Here is a 14632-nt window from a genome sequence, read left to right as displayed (position 1 = left end):
TTTTAATTATTATTGTTGTGTGGTTTAAACATAAGAGAGAGAGAAAAAACAGGTAAAATCAATTAAAATTTGCTTACTCAATTGGGCTTCATGTTGAGGATTTTGCTGCTGGCACTGCTGTGACTGCCTATAAATGGTTTCTCCAGCCTTGAGTGCCAGCTTAAATAATCTTTCAGCATCTACAATAGTTGTTGCTTCTTCCTCAGCCAACAGAACATATGCAGTAGCACAGCTAGGAAGAAAGCAAGGCAATTTTAAGCAAAATGGTAAAGCAAGTATTTCCTCTTGGGTGTGTCTCTTTATGTTATGTCACATTTCCCCCACATTCAACTACATTTTCCATCTCTTAAACACCAAAAGAATTCCATTAGACAGACACATTAATTTATCAGGGACCTAGTTTATTCTTGTGTCTGTTTTCAAAATTTTTCTATTTTTCTCTTCATATCACTTTTACTTCTCTATTTTGACTTTACATCTACAGTATTTTCCTCTTAAGGAAGTGGGTAGAAAAGTATATAATAGTCTGAAATTATTCTTTATGTTTAAAATTATGATTTATTATATGTACTTGAGTGGTCATAATTGCTCTTAGTAAACACGTAATTTTAATATAGCTCTAATAAGAAGATACCTCTAATAAGAAGATATGGGAGAGGGTGAAGATTGAGAATAAATCCTGATTAACTAGATGTCTTCAGCATCTGATGTAGAAATACATCACTCTGAGACTATAACTTTGCCTAAGCCTAATGGCTTTCTGTGCTTTCCTGGATTTATTCCTAATTATCATACTATAACAAAACTTCACATGGTCTGAACTGAAACCTGTTCTGTTATATTAATACAATTCATCATCAGAATTATTATATGAAATTTCCCTATCTCCACACCATTAAAATGCAGTATCTTTTTCTATCTTTTAAGTCAAATATTGGCCAGTAAGATAAAGTAACTTGTTTGTGGGCAAAAAAGTAACCCTCCCATTCGCAGAAATAACAAATACATCTTCCTGGGGACAATCCTACTTCTCATAATCTATCATTGTTCACTGGTTACCCAAGCTACTGAGTACTTGAAAAGAGACTTGCCTGGGCCTGGGGATGTAGTTCAATGGTAGAATACATTCTCTACATGTCTTGCAACCTGGATTTGATCCCTGGCATCCCCCCCCAAGAAAGTATCTTGTCTAAATTGAAATGTGGTGTCAGTGTAAAATGCACTCTGGATTTTGAAGACTTTAAAGGCTACATAAGGGCCGGAGCGACAGTTAAGCGGGGAGGGCATTTGCCTTGCATGTTGACGACCCAGGTTCAATCCCCAGCATTCCATATCACATGATCCTCCGAGCACCATCGGGAGTAATTCCTGAGTACCGAGCCAGGAGTAATCCCTGAACATGCTGGGTGTGACCCAAAAATTAAAAAAAAAAAAAAAACTACTTAAGACTTCAAAGAATTATTCAAATTTTTCAATTAATTTATTAATAGTTTTTAAAGTATCAACTAAATGTTTAATTTTAAATATCTTCAATAAAATATAGTAATACAAATAATTTCAACAATTTTTTTCTTTTAACTTCTTAAACGTGGCTACCAAAAAAGTTAAAGTTAAACCTAAAGTTCTCATTTATATTTCTGATGAACAGTTTTCTAAGCAAAAAAAGAATACTGGTAAACATACAATGTCCAAAAGTATTGGCAAGATTGCTATCAAAAAATGGGATAAGAAATATGTTTCAGCTGTAGAAAGTGCAAATCATACTATTTCAGCATCCTTTATACTGTAAGTTGAAGCATCCAATAATTTACTAAATGGAGGTTTCTCCCTTACTACATTTCGTCAAAGTTTTTAATACACTGCTGCTTTGAATACCAAGCTGGTAAAATCCAATCACTTTTAAGTAACAGAATTAAAAACACTTTGAGAAGATCTATACATAATTTAAAATTACAGTTTATGGGGGGACTGGAGAGAAAATATAACACATAGGATGTTTGCCATGCATGCGGCCAACCTAGACTCAATCCCTAACACCCCATGGTTCACTGAGAATCACCAGCAGTGATCCCTGAGCACAGAGCCAGGAGTAAGCCCTGAGCACTGTCAGGTGTGGCCCAAAATCCAAAAGAAATAATTTAATTTAGTTACAGTTTATGGCTAAAAAGATCTTTTTACTCTTAGAACCTTTTATTGCCTTTGTTCAAAGTATTTTAAATGGAAATGTCACGAAGAGAAATTAACTTTATGAATACCCATTATTGGGAAAGCCATTTTTTTAACTTAGGTAAAATTCACAAACAAAGTCAATCATTACCAAAAGTACTATTCAGAAACCTTACATATTGGTACAAACATTTCCATAATTCAATTTCAGTATATTTCCAACATTCTCAAAAGCATCTTGTGTTACGACTAAGTAGGACTCGCCATCTCTTCTCATCCCTAGTTTCTTTTTTTTTTTTTTTTTTTTTTATTTTATTTTATTTATTGAATCACTGTGGGAAAGGTTACAAAGCTTTCAGGTTTATGTCTCATTCATGCAAATATCAAACACATTTCCCTTTACCAATACTTATTTTTTCCCATGAAGAACCCCAATAAAACCCCACCCCCCACCCCTCCCCATCCCTGTGAGGCAGATGAATTCTAGTTAACACTCTATCCGCTTTGATTAGATTGTTTCAATAAAAGATTCACCACTATTATTTAGAGTTTACCCCCCCCCCCCCAAATCAGACATGCTGAAAAAGCATTGTGAAATGATTTGCTTTCTCCAGCTGGGTTCAAGAATTAAATGTTGGTTTTGGATTTCTGCTATTTTACTTATTGACCCTGGAAGTATTTCTACTGAAAGTCAGATAGTTAAGAAATTGGTTTCTGTGTTCTGGAGTCGTGGCCGTGCTGGAGAGCCGCTCGTGGGGGGCAACTGGTGGCCTCGGTAGGGCGTGAAGGGCGGAGCGAAACGCCCCCCTTCCCATGAGGTTTTAGTCGCCCCCACACTCCCGGCTCATACCTGCTGTCCACAAGGCTCCCATGTGGCCGCCATCTTTCTTTCCAGAGAGGAGAGGGCGAATGGGGCAACAGCCTTTCCCCTCCGGCAGACTTGATGGGCTGGATCAACGCATAGTCCATTCACTTTTCTGCTCCAAGCTGCTGGGTTCTGCATTAAGTCCTTGTGCTTCTGGGGCCATGGCTGTGCTGGAGAGCCGCTCGTGGGGGGCAACTGGTGACCTCGGTAGGGCGTGAAGGACGGACCGGAACGCCCCCCGACCCATGAGGTTTTAGTCGCCCCCACTCCCCCGGCTCATACCTGCTGTCCACAAGGCTCCCATGTGGCCGCCATCTTTCTTTCCAGAGAGGAGAGGGCGTTCATCCCTATTTTCTAACAGATCTATTTTCTAACTATGAATTTGTCTATTCCAAATACTTCTTATATTTTTAATCATACAATATGTGGGCTTTCTGTCTGGACTCTCTCAACTAGCATAATGCTTTCAATGTTCATTCATGTTGTAGCACATAAACTACTTCATTCCTTTTTATTGCTAAACAATATTATACCGGATGACGGGCACCGGTGGAGGGATGGGCACTTGATCATTGTATAACTGAAACCCAAGCACAAAATTTGTAAGCCTATAACTGTACCTCATGGTTTTTCACTAATAAAAGAAAAAAAAAAGTAGAAAAAAAAATAAACAATATTATACTCTATGGACATAACACACTGTTTAACCATTCATACACTTATAGACATTTGGGTTGATCCCAATTTTTGTCTATTAAAATGCAGCTATAAACATTTGTATAAAATTTTGACCCTTTTTCAAAAATAAAAAATATACTTCTAGTTTTTTTTGTTCATACCTATAACTGCTGGGAATTATAATTTTAACTATTTGTAGAACTGACCAGCTGTTTCTTCACAGTGGTCATAGCATTTTACATTCTTACCCACAACATATGAAGGTTCTACTTCCTCCATATTTTTAATAATGTTATTTCCTGGAGAGTATTTTTGTTATTTCCATCTTACAAAAGTAACTCTTTGAGGTTTTCATTTTCATTTTCCTAATGATGAATGAATACGTCACTTTAAAATCTCAGGGCTAGGACTAGGACAAAGGAGAGGTTACTGGTGCCTGCTGGAGGCAATCGACAAACAGGATGATCGTGAATGATGAATGATATCTGGGATCTTTTCACATGCTAATTGATTATTTGTATGTCTTCTTTGGCTATAGGTCTACTCAAGTCCTTTGCCCATTTTAAACTGGCTTGGCTTTTCGGTTATGAGTTGCAACAGTTCTTGAAAGGCACTCCATCTTGGAGTCACCCACACCCTTGACTCCAGATGTGCTACTTTTCCTTTCTTTATGGAACATTTCACTCTAAGTCATCTACATCCCAGGTCTGAGTGCACAATCTCTCCTTTAATGCATACCAACTTTGGGGTTGTCCATATTCACTTCGTCTTTAGGATATAAACTTCATGTTCACTTCCTGTCTTTAGGATATGAATTTACTTTATTTTGGGGCCTTTCTCTCCCTTTTTTTTCCTTCTCTCTCTGGAAAATCCCACATTATACTTAGATTTGTTACTGTGTCTCCAGTAACAACAAAAGTCTCCAATGGAGACGTTACTGGGCCCGCTCAAGCAAATCGATGATCAACGGGAGGGCCTTTACTTACTTACTTTACTATACTTAGATTTATTATGCTCCCTCAATAAAACAATTTTACTTCACAGAGACTTCTTGACATATTTTAGATACTAGATAAATGGGGTTGGGGGGAAGGTTCCAGGTCATGGCGCAAAACTGGTTGGAAAAAGATTGAGAAACTGTTCTAAATCATGAAAACAGTATGTCTTTATAAGTTCTTTCAGCAATACTTTGAAGATTATAGTATATATTTCTTGCATTCCCTTGGTCAAATTAAACATTTTAGCATATCTGATGCTATTGTTAGATACATTTTCTTAATTTCCTTTCAGAATACTCATTGCTAGTGTGTAGAAATACAACGTTTAAAAAAATACTAATCTTGTTTCAGCAACATTATTGAACTCTTTTATAAACTCTAACAATTTAGTATTTGTGTATTAAGATTTTCTACATTTTTGGTTTCTTGTTTTGTCTATTTGGGTTACACCTGGCAATGCTCAAGGGTTACCTGTGGCTCTGCAACAGGGATTACTTCTGGCAGTGCTCAAAGGACCATGTGGGATTCCTGGGATTGAACCTGGGCTGGGCACATACAAGAAAAACACCCTATCTGCTATACTATGGCTCCAGCCCCAAGACTTTCTACATTTAAGACCATGTTATTTGTGACTTAAGAGACAGTTTTCTTTCTTTCCAATTTGGAAGCTAGTTTACCCCTTCTTCTTGCTTAATTACACTTCCTAGCACATCCAGTCCAATATTAAAGGTGAGCAAAAACTTGTTTGTTTTTTGCTTGTTTTTGATCTTAGAGGGAAAACTTTAATGTTTCAACATTATCATTACTATGTTTTGGGGCCACACCCATCAGTACTCAGGGCTCACTCCTGGCGGGGTTCAGGGAACATATGAGGTGCTAGGGATCAAGACAGGGTCTACTGTGAGCAGGGCAAGTGCCCTGCTTGCTGTCATGATCTCCACAGTCCTGACTTTTCATTAAGTATGTAGTTAAATGTCTTTTTCAGAGGTATTATTTATCAGGATAAAATTCTTTTCCACTCCTTCTTTTTTTCAAATGCAGTGTTTTTTAACCAACATAGTTAAAACAGTATTAACTTTTACAAGTTTTTGTGTGTGTGGTTTTGGGGGTTGTTTTTTTTTTTTTGAGGGGATTGGTTTTGGGGCCACACCCAGTGTGCTTAGGGTTGCTCCAGCTCTATGCTCAGGAATCATACATGGTGTGTTCTGGGGGCTATATGAGATGCAGGGGATTGAACCCAGGTCAGCCTCATCTAAGACAAGTGCCTCATCTGTTATACTATCTCTCTAGACCCATGTTTTGGTTTGGGGGCCATACCCAGTGGTGGGCAGGACTGACTTCTGGTTCTGTGCTCAGAGATCACTCCTGGCAGTGGTCGGGGGTCCATATGTGGTATCGGGGATTGAACCCAGGTTGGCCTTGTAAGAGTCAAGCACTCTACCCACTGTACTATCATTCCAGCCCCACTTTCATAGTTTCAAAGTACATAGTTATGGCATCTTCACCATCACCAAAGTGCTGAAAACTCCACCATAGTCCTTAAGTTCCATCTAGTCTGTACTTTCCTTCCCCTCTACCCCCAACTGCTTGGTAATCTCATTCTGCAAGCAACAGTCAAGGGTCCGTCCATCATTCATCATCATCTTTTCCCTTGTTTTGCTTTTCTTTATACCACAGATGAGTGAGATCATTGGTATTTCTTCTCCCTCAGACTTATTTCGGTCAACATTCCATTCCTTTTGTTTTGTTTTGACCATAACATGGTGTGGGATTTTGTCAAATTCTTTTTCTGCATCAATTAAGATGATCATGTGATTCTTGTCCTTTGATCTATTAATGTAGTGTCTTACACAGATTTTCAGATATACCATTCTTGCATTCCTAAAATAAATCCCCCTTGGCAATGATGTATAATCCTTTTAATATGCTGCTATGTTCAGTGCACTAGGGGTTTGTTGAGGGTTTTGGCTTCTATATTCATAACAAATATCAGACTATTTTCCACTTTATGATGCTTTGATTTGGTATAAGGAGAACAATCTCAAAATACGTGTTATTAATGATTCCTCCTTTTTTTAAAAAAGCATCTGAGAAGTGCTGGTATTAATTCTTCTTTAAGTGGTTTGCAGAATTCAACAAGTAGGCAATTCTAGCAATCCTTGACATTCCTTGTATTAAGATTAAATTTTCTGATTCATTTTCTTCCTATGTTATCTATGGATCAATTCAGATTTTCTTTATTCTTCAGTTAGTCTTTGGTAGTTTGTGTGTTTCAGAGTATTTTTTTTTTGCATTATTTTGGGGTCATACCCTGGCAGGGCTTATTCCTGGTTGTGCATTCGGGAATCACTGCTGGCGATGCTCAGGGAGAGCATATATGGTTCCTGAATCAAACTGGGCTCAGCCATATGCAAGGCAAGTGTCTTAACCCCTATCCTGTCTCTCTCGTGTGTGTTCTAAGGAATCTGTCTCATCTAAGCTAATCTTGTTATGCACCTAATAGCACAGCAGGTGTGGTGTTTGCCTTGCACTCAACCAACTGGCGAACCCAGGTTCTATTCCTCCAGCCCTCTCGGAGAGCCCAGCAAGCTACTGAGAGTATTCTGCCCTCACGGCAAAGCCTCGCAAGCTCCCCGTGATGTATTTGATATGCCAAACACAGTAACAACAAATCTCACAATGGAGACGTTACTGGGCCTGCTCAAGCAAATCGATGAACAACGGGAGGACAGTGGAGAGTACTCCCTTATAAATATTTTAATTTCTATAAATTCAATAGTAATGCCTCAAATTTCACTCCTGGTTTTAGTAAACCGAGACTTGTCTTTCGGTTTTTGTTTAATTTTCATTTTTTTTTTCCCTTATTTTTCAGAGAATGTAACTGGGGCAGACCAGAGAAAGGGAGGAAGGATTCTACATGTGGAAAGATGTTTCCTATGGTGGATGATACCACTCCCTCCCTGGAATAATCTTGGGGATGGCTGTCATCAGGCACCACTTGGGAGTGAATTGTTCTCTTAAAGAAGGTAGACTTCCAGGGCCTGGGGAAGTTTGTTCAGAGGATAAGTATGCCTGCTTTGCATGTAGGATATAGGCCTGGGCTTGATCCCTGGCATCACGTGGTTCACTGAGCACTGCTGGGAGCAACATTCAAGCAACACATTGAGAGTAGTTTCTGAGCTCCGAAGCCAAAATTTGGTCCTGGACTGGTGAATAAGTTTGGTTGTAAGCAGATGGCACTAGTTTGCTGTGATTTCCTCCACCTTCATGATCTATATGGAATGACCCCAGGCATAGTGCTAGTGGCCAATGTCACACTAGCACTGCACCAGTGCTTGTTGTGGTCTGATCCAACTATTCGCAACATGTTGTAGGTATACCTACAAAAGTCAACACTCAGAAGCTGAAGTTCTTTACCCACAGAAAGGATTTCTCAAGCACTTGTCCATAAGAGACAATTTCCCCTGAAGACTTTATCTGAGAAACAAAGTACCAGAAATGGGACTTGGCAAAGATATAATCAGATGCAAGAGATTCAGAGAGTTGCTATGTGGCTTAAAAGAATGGGCAGGAAGAGCATCCCATCCATTTCATACTTTTGCAGTGTACCTTGGAGGTCTTCATGATTCACCATCACCCCAAAAGTTGTCTCTTTTTTTCCAATTGGTCAGTCAAATTAAAAGTGTCAATTTTATTGATCTTTTTTAAAAAATCCTTTAGGGGCTGAAGCAATAGTACAGTGAATAGGGTGCTTGCCTTCCACACAGACAATCCAGATTCAAACTCCAGCATCCTATATGGTCCCCAGAACACCACCAGGAGTGATTTCTGAGTGTAGAGCCAGAAGTAACCCCTGAGCATGCCCAGGTGTGGCCCCAAAACTAAACTAAACTAAAATAAAACTCCTTTTGTTTCGTTGACTCTTCTTAAAATTTTTTCTTCTTAAATTTTTCTAGTCTCTATTTTGTTTATATCATTCATATCTTTATACTTCCTTGTGCTTAGTGTTTTTAGTTGGTTCTTCATTTTTTAGGTCCTTAGGATATAAAGTTGTTATTAATTTGAGGCATTCCTTAGGAAAACTTAGGTGTTTTCCTCTGAAGATGCTTTTTTGCTGTATTTCATAAATTCGGGTGTACTTTGATTTCATTTTCTCTCATCTAAATGTATTTTCTAATTTTCCCTGTAATTTCTTCTGTGATTAACTGGTTGAATCTATTGTTAGATTTTTACATATTTTGCTATCAAGAAATTTCCCATTTCCCCATTACTTATTTCAAATTTCACTCCACAGTGGTCAAAATGGATATATGATTTCACTATTTTCAATAATATCAAGAACTTCTTGCAGATTAATAAATATGGTTTATCTAGAAGAATGTCCCATGTATTCTGAAGAAGGCATATTCTGCTATTGTTGGATAAGGAGGCATATATGTCTGTTAAGTCTATTTAGTTTGCTGTGCTATTTCCTTATGTATCCTCTGTCTTATTATTCTATCCATTATTGAAAATAGGGTAATTAAAGTCTCCAATTATTACTGTTGAATTTTTTCTCCCTTCAATTCTGTCCACTTTTGCTTTATATATTTTGGGTCTGTGTTATTAGATAGCTATAAGCATACAATTGTTAGTTTTCCTAGTGAATTAAACCACTTTTATCATTCAATATCATTCTTTGTCTTATAAAAATTATTTTAGAGCTGGAGACAGGGCTCAAATAGCAGAGCACATGCCCTGTGTCTGGGATTCAAACCCCAGGCCCCACATGGCCCCAGTGCTTTGCCTGTAACAGCCCTGCCCTCGGGACATGACCCCACAACAATAGCTACAAACAAACAAAATATGTTCTTAGAAGTCTATTTTGTCTAATAATGGTGTAGCCACTACACCTCTCCTGCATGAAATTCTATTATCCCTTCCTGTCCTTTTGGTTTCTTTGTGTCTTTGTATCTAAGACTGGTCTCATAAGCCAAAGAAATAGTACAAAGCTGAGATGACTTGGCTTCCCACATAGTCTCCCAAGCCAACCAGAAGTAAGACCTCAGGTGTGGCCCCCAAAAAACCAAACAATAAATAAAAGGGTCTCTTGTTGATTGAGTAAATATAACTGAACTATATGGGTTTCTTTTTTAGGGGGAACACTCAGCAATGTTCAGGGTCTACACCTAATAGTGCTAAGATTCAAACCATCACTGTAGGCAATGCAAGCACCTTAACCTTTGTACTATCTTCTGTAGCTCCTTGAACTATGTTTTGATCCATTCTACAATTAAAGCTTTGTAATGGAAGGGTTTAATCTACCTGTATTTAAGTTATTACTGTAAACGATTTGTGTCTTCCATTTTCCCTTTCTGTTTTCTATATGTCTAGATCTCTTCGGTTTTCATTTCCTGCATACTATCTTTTGTTTTACATATTTTCCAGTATACAATTTTGATTCCCTTCTCTTTATCTTTTTAACATATTTCTTTAGTTATTTCTAAATGGTCAACAATCCTAACATCCTAATTTATAAAGATCTAATTTAAATTAAGTTAGATTCAATCTACAAAAGGCTTTGCTCTTAAATGGCTTCTTATCCCCCACCCCTATGTTATGACCACAAATTCTATCTTTATATATTGTTTGCCTATCAACACAGTTTTATAATTACTGTTTAAATCCTTACCTTTAAGTCATATTAAAAATAGAACACAAAAAAATTTTAACAGTAAAAACTAGAACTACAAGCCAAAGCAAAGGTTAAGTATTAACCTTTGTTATTTGCTGCCAGCATTTTTACTGCTTTGTCAGTTAAAAAAAAAATGGTCTGGGGTTCATTGATTTCAGCTGGACATATTATCAATGAACTATTTGTTTTCATTTATGATTAAATGTCTGAGAATATCTTAATTTCTCCTTCCTTCCCTTTTAAAGGGTAAGCTTTTCAGTGCAGAAAATTATTACCTGACCTTTTTTCATTAGAACTTTGAATTTGCCATTCCTGTAATTTCTAGCTTTTGTGGTTTCTAATAAGAAATTAGTTATCAATCTAGACCTTTTATATGTAATGAGTTGTTACTTATTGATTTTAGGAATCTATCTTACATTTAATTTTTGAAAACTTGATTATAATGTGTCTCTCGGGACATAGTAATGAAATAGCAAATGGCCAAAAATGGAAGCTTAAGAGTCAGTCTACAAAACAGAGCTTACAAGAAGATCTAGGAGTTGATGAGAGGGAACCCTGGGATAACAGTGGAGAAGCAGCTTACTAGGAGAATGTGGTGTTGGGATATCATATGTACGAAACCTTATAATTATCATAAATAATGTTATAAACCACGGTATCTCTAAGAAAATTTTTTTTGGCTTTTTCGGGTTTTTTTTTTTTTTTTGGCTTTTTTTTCCCATATGGTCTCCTGAGCACAGATAGAAACAAACCTGGCGATGCACAGGGGTTACTCCTGGCTCTTCACTCAGGAATTACTCCTGGCGGTGCTTGGAGGACTATATGGGATGCTGGGAATCGAACCCGGGTCGGCCGCGTGCAAGGCAAACACCCTACCCCCTGTGCTATCGCTCCAGCCCCTCTCAAAGAAATTTTTAAATAATAATAATGTGCCTCATTTGGATATATCCTTATAGGTATTAATAGAGCTTCTTGAATGTAGAGTCATGTCTTTCATCAAATTTGGAATCTTTTCAGTCATTATTTCTCCAAATATTCTTTCTATACCCTTCTTTCTTCTTCTCCTTCTGGAACTTTACCATATACCATTTGGCTTGCCTATGAAATCTAACAGGTCTCTTAGGCTATATTCTTTTTATTTGTTCTGTTATTTTGCCCCTTACACCAGATAATCTCAATTGACCTAAATCAAATTTACTGATTTTTTTCCTTCTCTTGTGCTCAAACCTACTGCTGGACCCCTATAGGAAATTTTAAATTTCAAATAAATTTTTCAACCCTAAAATTTCTATTACATTCTAATGATGCATCATTTTTATGACTTCCCTTACCACTTTGAGCATTTTTCAGGAGTGGGGTTGGGCCTCCTCTGTTGGCATTCAGGGGCAATTTCTGGCTCTGTACTCAGGAGTAATCTCTGAAAGTGCTTGGAGGATCAAACTGCAGTGCTGCAGACTGAACCAGGGCAAACTGCTTTGCATGTGGAAACCATTTGGTTCCATATGGTCTCCTGAGCACAGATAGAAACAATTCCTGAGCACTGAGCTGAGAAGAGTCCCTGGGTACCAGCTGCTAGGCATGGCCCAAAAACAACAACAAAAAATTATTTTCCCTATCAGTAACAGAGCTTTAACTCATGGAACGGCCAATAAAATTTAAAAGAATTTTTAAAAACTTGGGTGGAGGGCGCATCAGTGGTGCTCCGATGCTATTCCTAACTGTGATTCAGAATGACCCTGGGTCCTTGCTTACGGGACCATTAGTGGTGCTGAGGATTTGAACAGGGTCTGCAGGATGCGAGGCAAGCATTTCAACCCCTCTACTGTCACCCAAAAAAATTTTAATAAAAATGAGAGCTATGTTTTAAGTTTCTTTTTAATCCTATTAGCAACTAAAGTTGTCAGAACTGAATGTTTTAATGAATGATTCAAATTTTTTAAAAAATTAAAAGTGGATTATTTTAGTACTCTATCAATAAGATCATCACTGTTCATTTAAAAAAGTATTTCTAGAATAAGTTCTATTCAAAAGTACTAGTTTTTACAATTTTAAAAGCAAATACAGAAGTCAGTAAACACTGCAAATTTTGTCTCTAGTAAGCAAAAAGAAGGTAACGGGAGCTGCTAATGACTCTCAGTGTCTTAGGAACAGATAAAAGAAAATACAAAATCATTTGTCTGGGTTTCCTTCCAGACAAACTTTTTTTTTTGGAGGGGGGTGGCACACCCGGCAATGCTCAGAGGTTACTCCTGGCTCATGCACTCAGGAATTACTCCTGGCGGTGCTTGGGGGACCATATGGGATGCTGGGAATCGAACTCGGGTTGGCCATGTTGGCTGCGTGCAAGGCAAACGCCCTACCCTGTGCTATCGCTCCAGCCCCCAGACAAACTTATTTTCCATATTTTTAAAACTTACTCATTGTTTAATTCTAAAGCTTGATAGGCTGCTTTGATTCGAGCTGGAGGATTTCTTTCCCTCCATGCCTTCTGCATAACTGTAGGAAAAATATTTCAAAAAGTGGATAACATGGTAAACATAATCTTACGCAAAACATATGAAGAATGAGAAGAGAGTAAATAGTTATATAACATTTCTTCAAACATAGGTCAAGAAATTTGGGTACTACTTACTTTCATCTTATGAGAAATTTACATTAAATTTGAAAGATTCACATATAATAAAAACATTTTTTCTCTGATTACTTTAATAACAATATATAAGGTACTTACTCAAATTAACTAATGATTATTATGCAAAAACATTTGTATATTTAAGTGCATAGTAAAATTGAGTTTGAGGGACACTAGATAATAATAGTAAAATATGAAATAACATAATTCTATCATTTTTAAAAGTATAGAATTTCTATAAATATAGGAAACACTTATGAACAAGGTATTTTTATAATCAATGATTCAATCCAGAAAGGATGATTTGACTTTATTGTATAAATAGAATAAAAGGAAATAACATATGGTGTTATAAAGCTATATGTGTGAAGCCCTATCATAAACATTATTGTAAATCAAGGTGCCGAAAATAAAAAATTATATTTAAAAAGATAATTATTTACAAAATATAAAAATACAATTATGGTAAATGTTAGACTTTACTGAGACTCAACAAAATTCTAAATTAAAATATCTCTGAAATTGCAGTAACAGTTTTGCTACTATTTACTGTACCAAAAGGAAAACGTCACAATAAGTGGTTTCTTAATAGTTAAACAATCATGGGGTCAAAAAGACAGTAAAGTGGGGGCTGGAGCAATAGCACAGAGGGTAGAGCGTTTGCTTGCACATGGCTGACCCGGATTTGATTCCTAGCATCCCATATGGTCCTCCAAGCACTGCCAGGAGTAATTCCTGAGTGCAGAGCCAAGAGTAACCCCTGTGCATCGCTGGGTGTGACACAAAAAAGAAAAAAAGATAGTAAAATAAGTAAGGTGCTTGCTTTGTATGCAGCCAACCTGGGTTTGATCATCGGCACCATGTATGATCCCCCAAGACCTGCCAGGAGTGATCCCTGAGCACAGAGCCAGGAGTAAACACTGAGAAGAGTCATTAAACAATCAAGACCTAGAAGACAGTTCACGTAACAAAATGACTAGTTTATAAAGGTCCTGGGTCTAATCCCCAACACCACAGAACCTTCCCCATGCACTAATAGTTGTAGTCCTGGTCGAGACCAAACATCAGTCCACCACAGCTTTGCCAAGAGCAGTTTCTTTTGTGAAAAAGAAACTCAATAAACATTAAATAGATTTTGGAGATAGCTTAATGGACTAATACACTTGTTAGTAAACATGCTTTGATCATGGGTACCACACGGTCCCCTGCACACTCAACCAGGAGAAGATCCTGAGCACCACTGGGTAAAGCCCCAAAAAAACAAACAAAAATAATCAACAAAGTAGATTTATAAAAATATCCAGTGTACTTCAATTTTTTCAGGATAAACAAGAGAATCTGTGAATGTTGCTTTTGGAACAAAACCAACATCTTTCCAGAAAGAATAATGTGAAAAATGTTTGAGTTTTTCTTTGGAAACAAAATATTAGTCTTGGCTTAGAAAAGGAGACAATATATTTCATTTGTGCAACAAAAATATATTTCTTATATCAAACATGTCACCAACTACTTGACAACTAATGCTTCCTGAACTTGACAAATGGATGCAAGTCTACACATACTATCTTGCTAGGAACTAGGTAAATAGCATTTTACTTAAACATTAAAATATTATACAA

At 37.2% G+C, this 14632-nt stretch overlaps 1 protein-coding gene across 1 annotated transcript in view; it reads right to left on the bottom strand.

Moving 5' to 3' along the window:
* The window catches only part of ST7L (suppression of tumorigenicity 7 like), a 95813-nt gene that overhangs the window by 44628 nt on the left and 36553 nt on the right, over positions 1-14632 (bottom strand). The window contains exons 6-7 of the mRNA XM_056138971.1: positions 12799-12877; positions 78-232 (exon numbers count right to left, since the gene is read on the bottom strand). Coding sequence (XP_055994946.1) covers positions 78-232; positions 12799-12877 — 234 coding nt within the window. The remainder of the gene's footprint in view (positions 1-77; positions 233-12798; positions 12878-14632) is intronic.

This window comes from Sorex fumeus, unplaced genomic scaffold (genome assembly GCF_029834395.1).
Source record: "Sorex fumeus unplaced genomic scaffold, SorFum_2.1 ptg000131l, whole genome shotgun sequence".
NCBI classification, from domain to species: domain Eukaryota; kingdom Metazoa; phylum Chordata; class Mammalia; order Eulipotyphla; family Soricidae; genus Sorex; species Sorex fumeus.
Note: the sequence above shows the minus strand (reverse complement) of the source record. Positions and strands in the feature narration are given on the sequence as shown.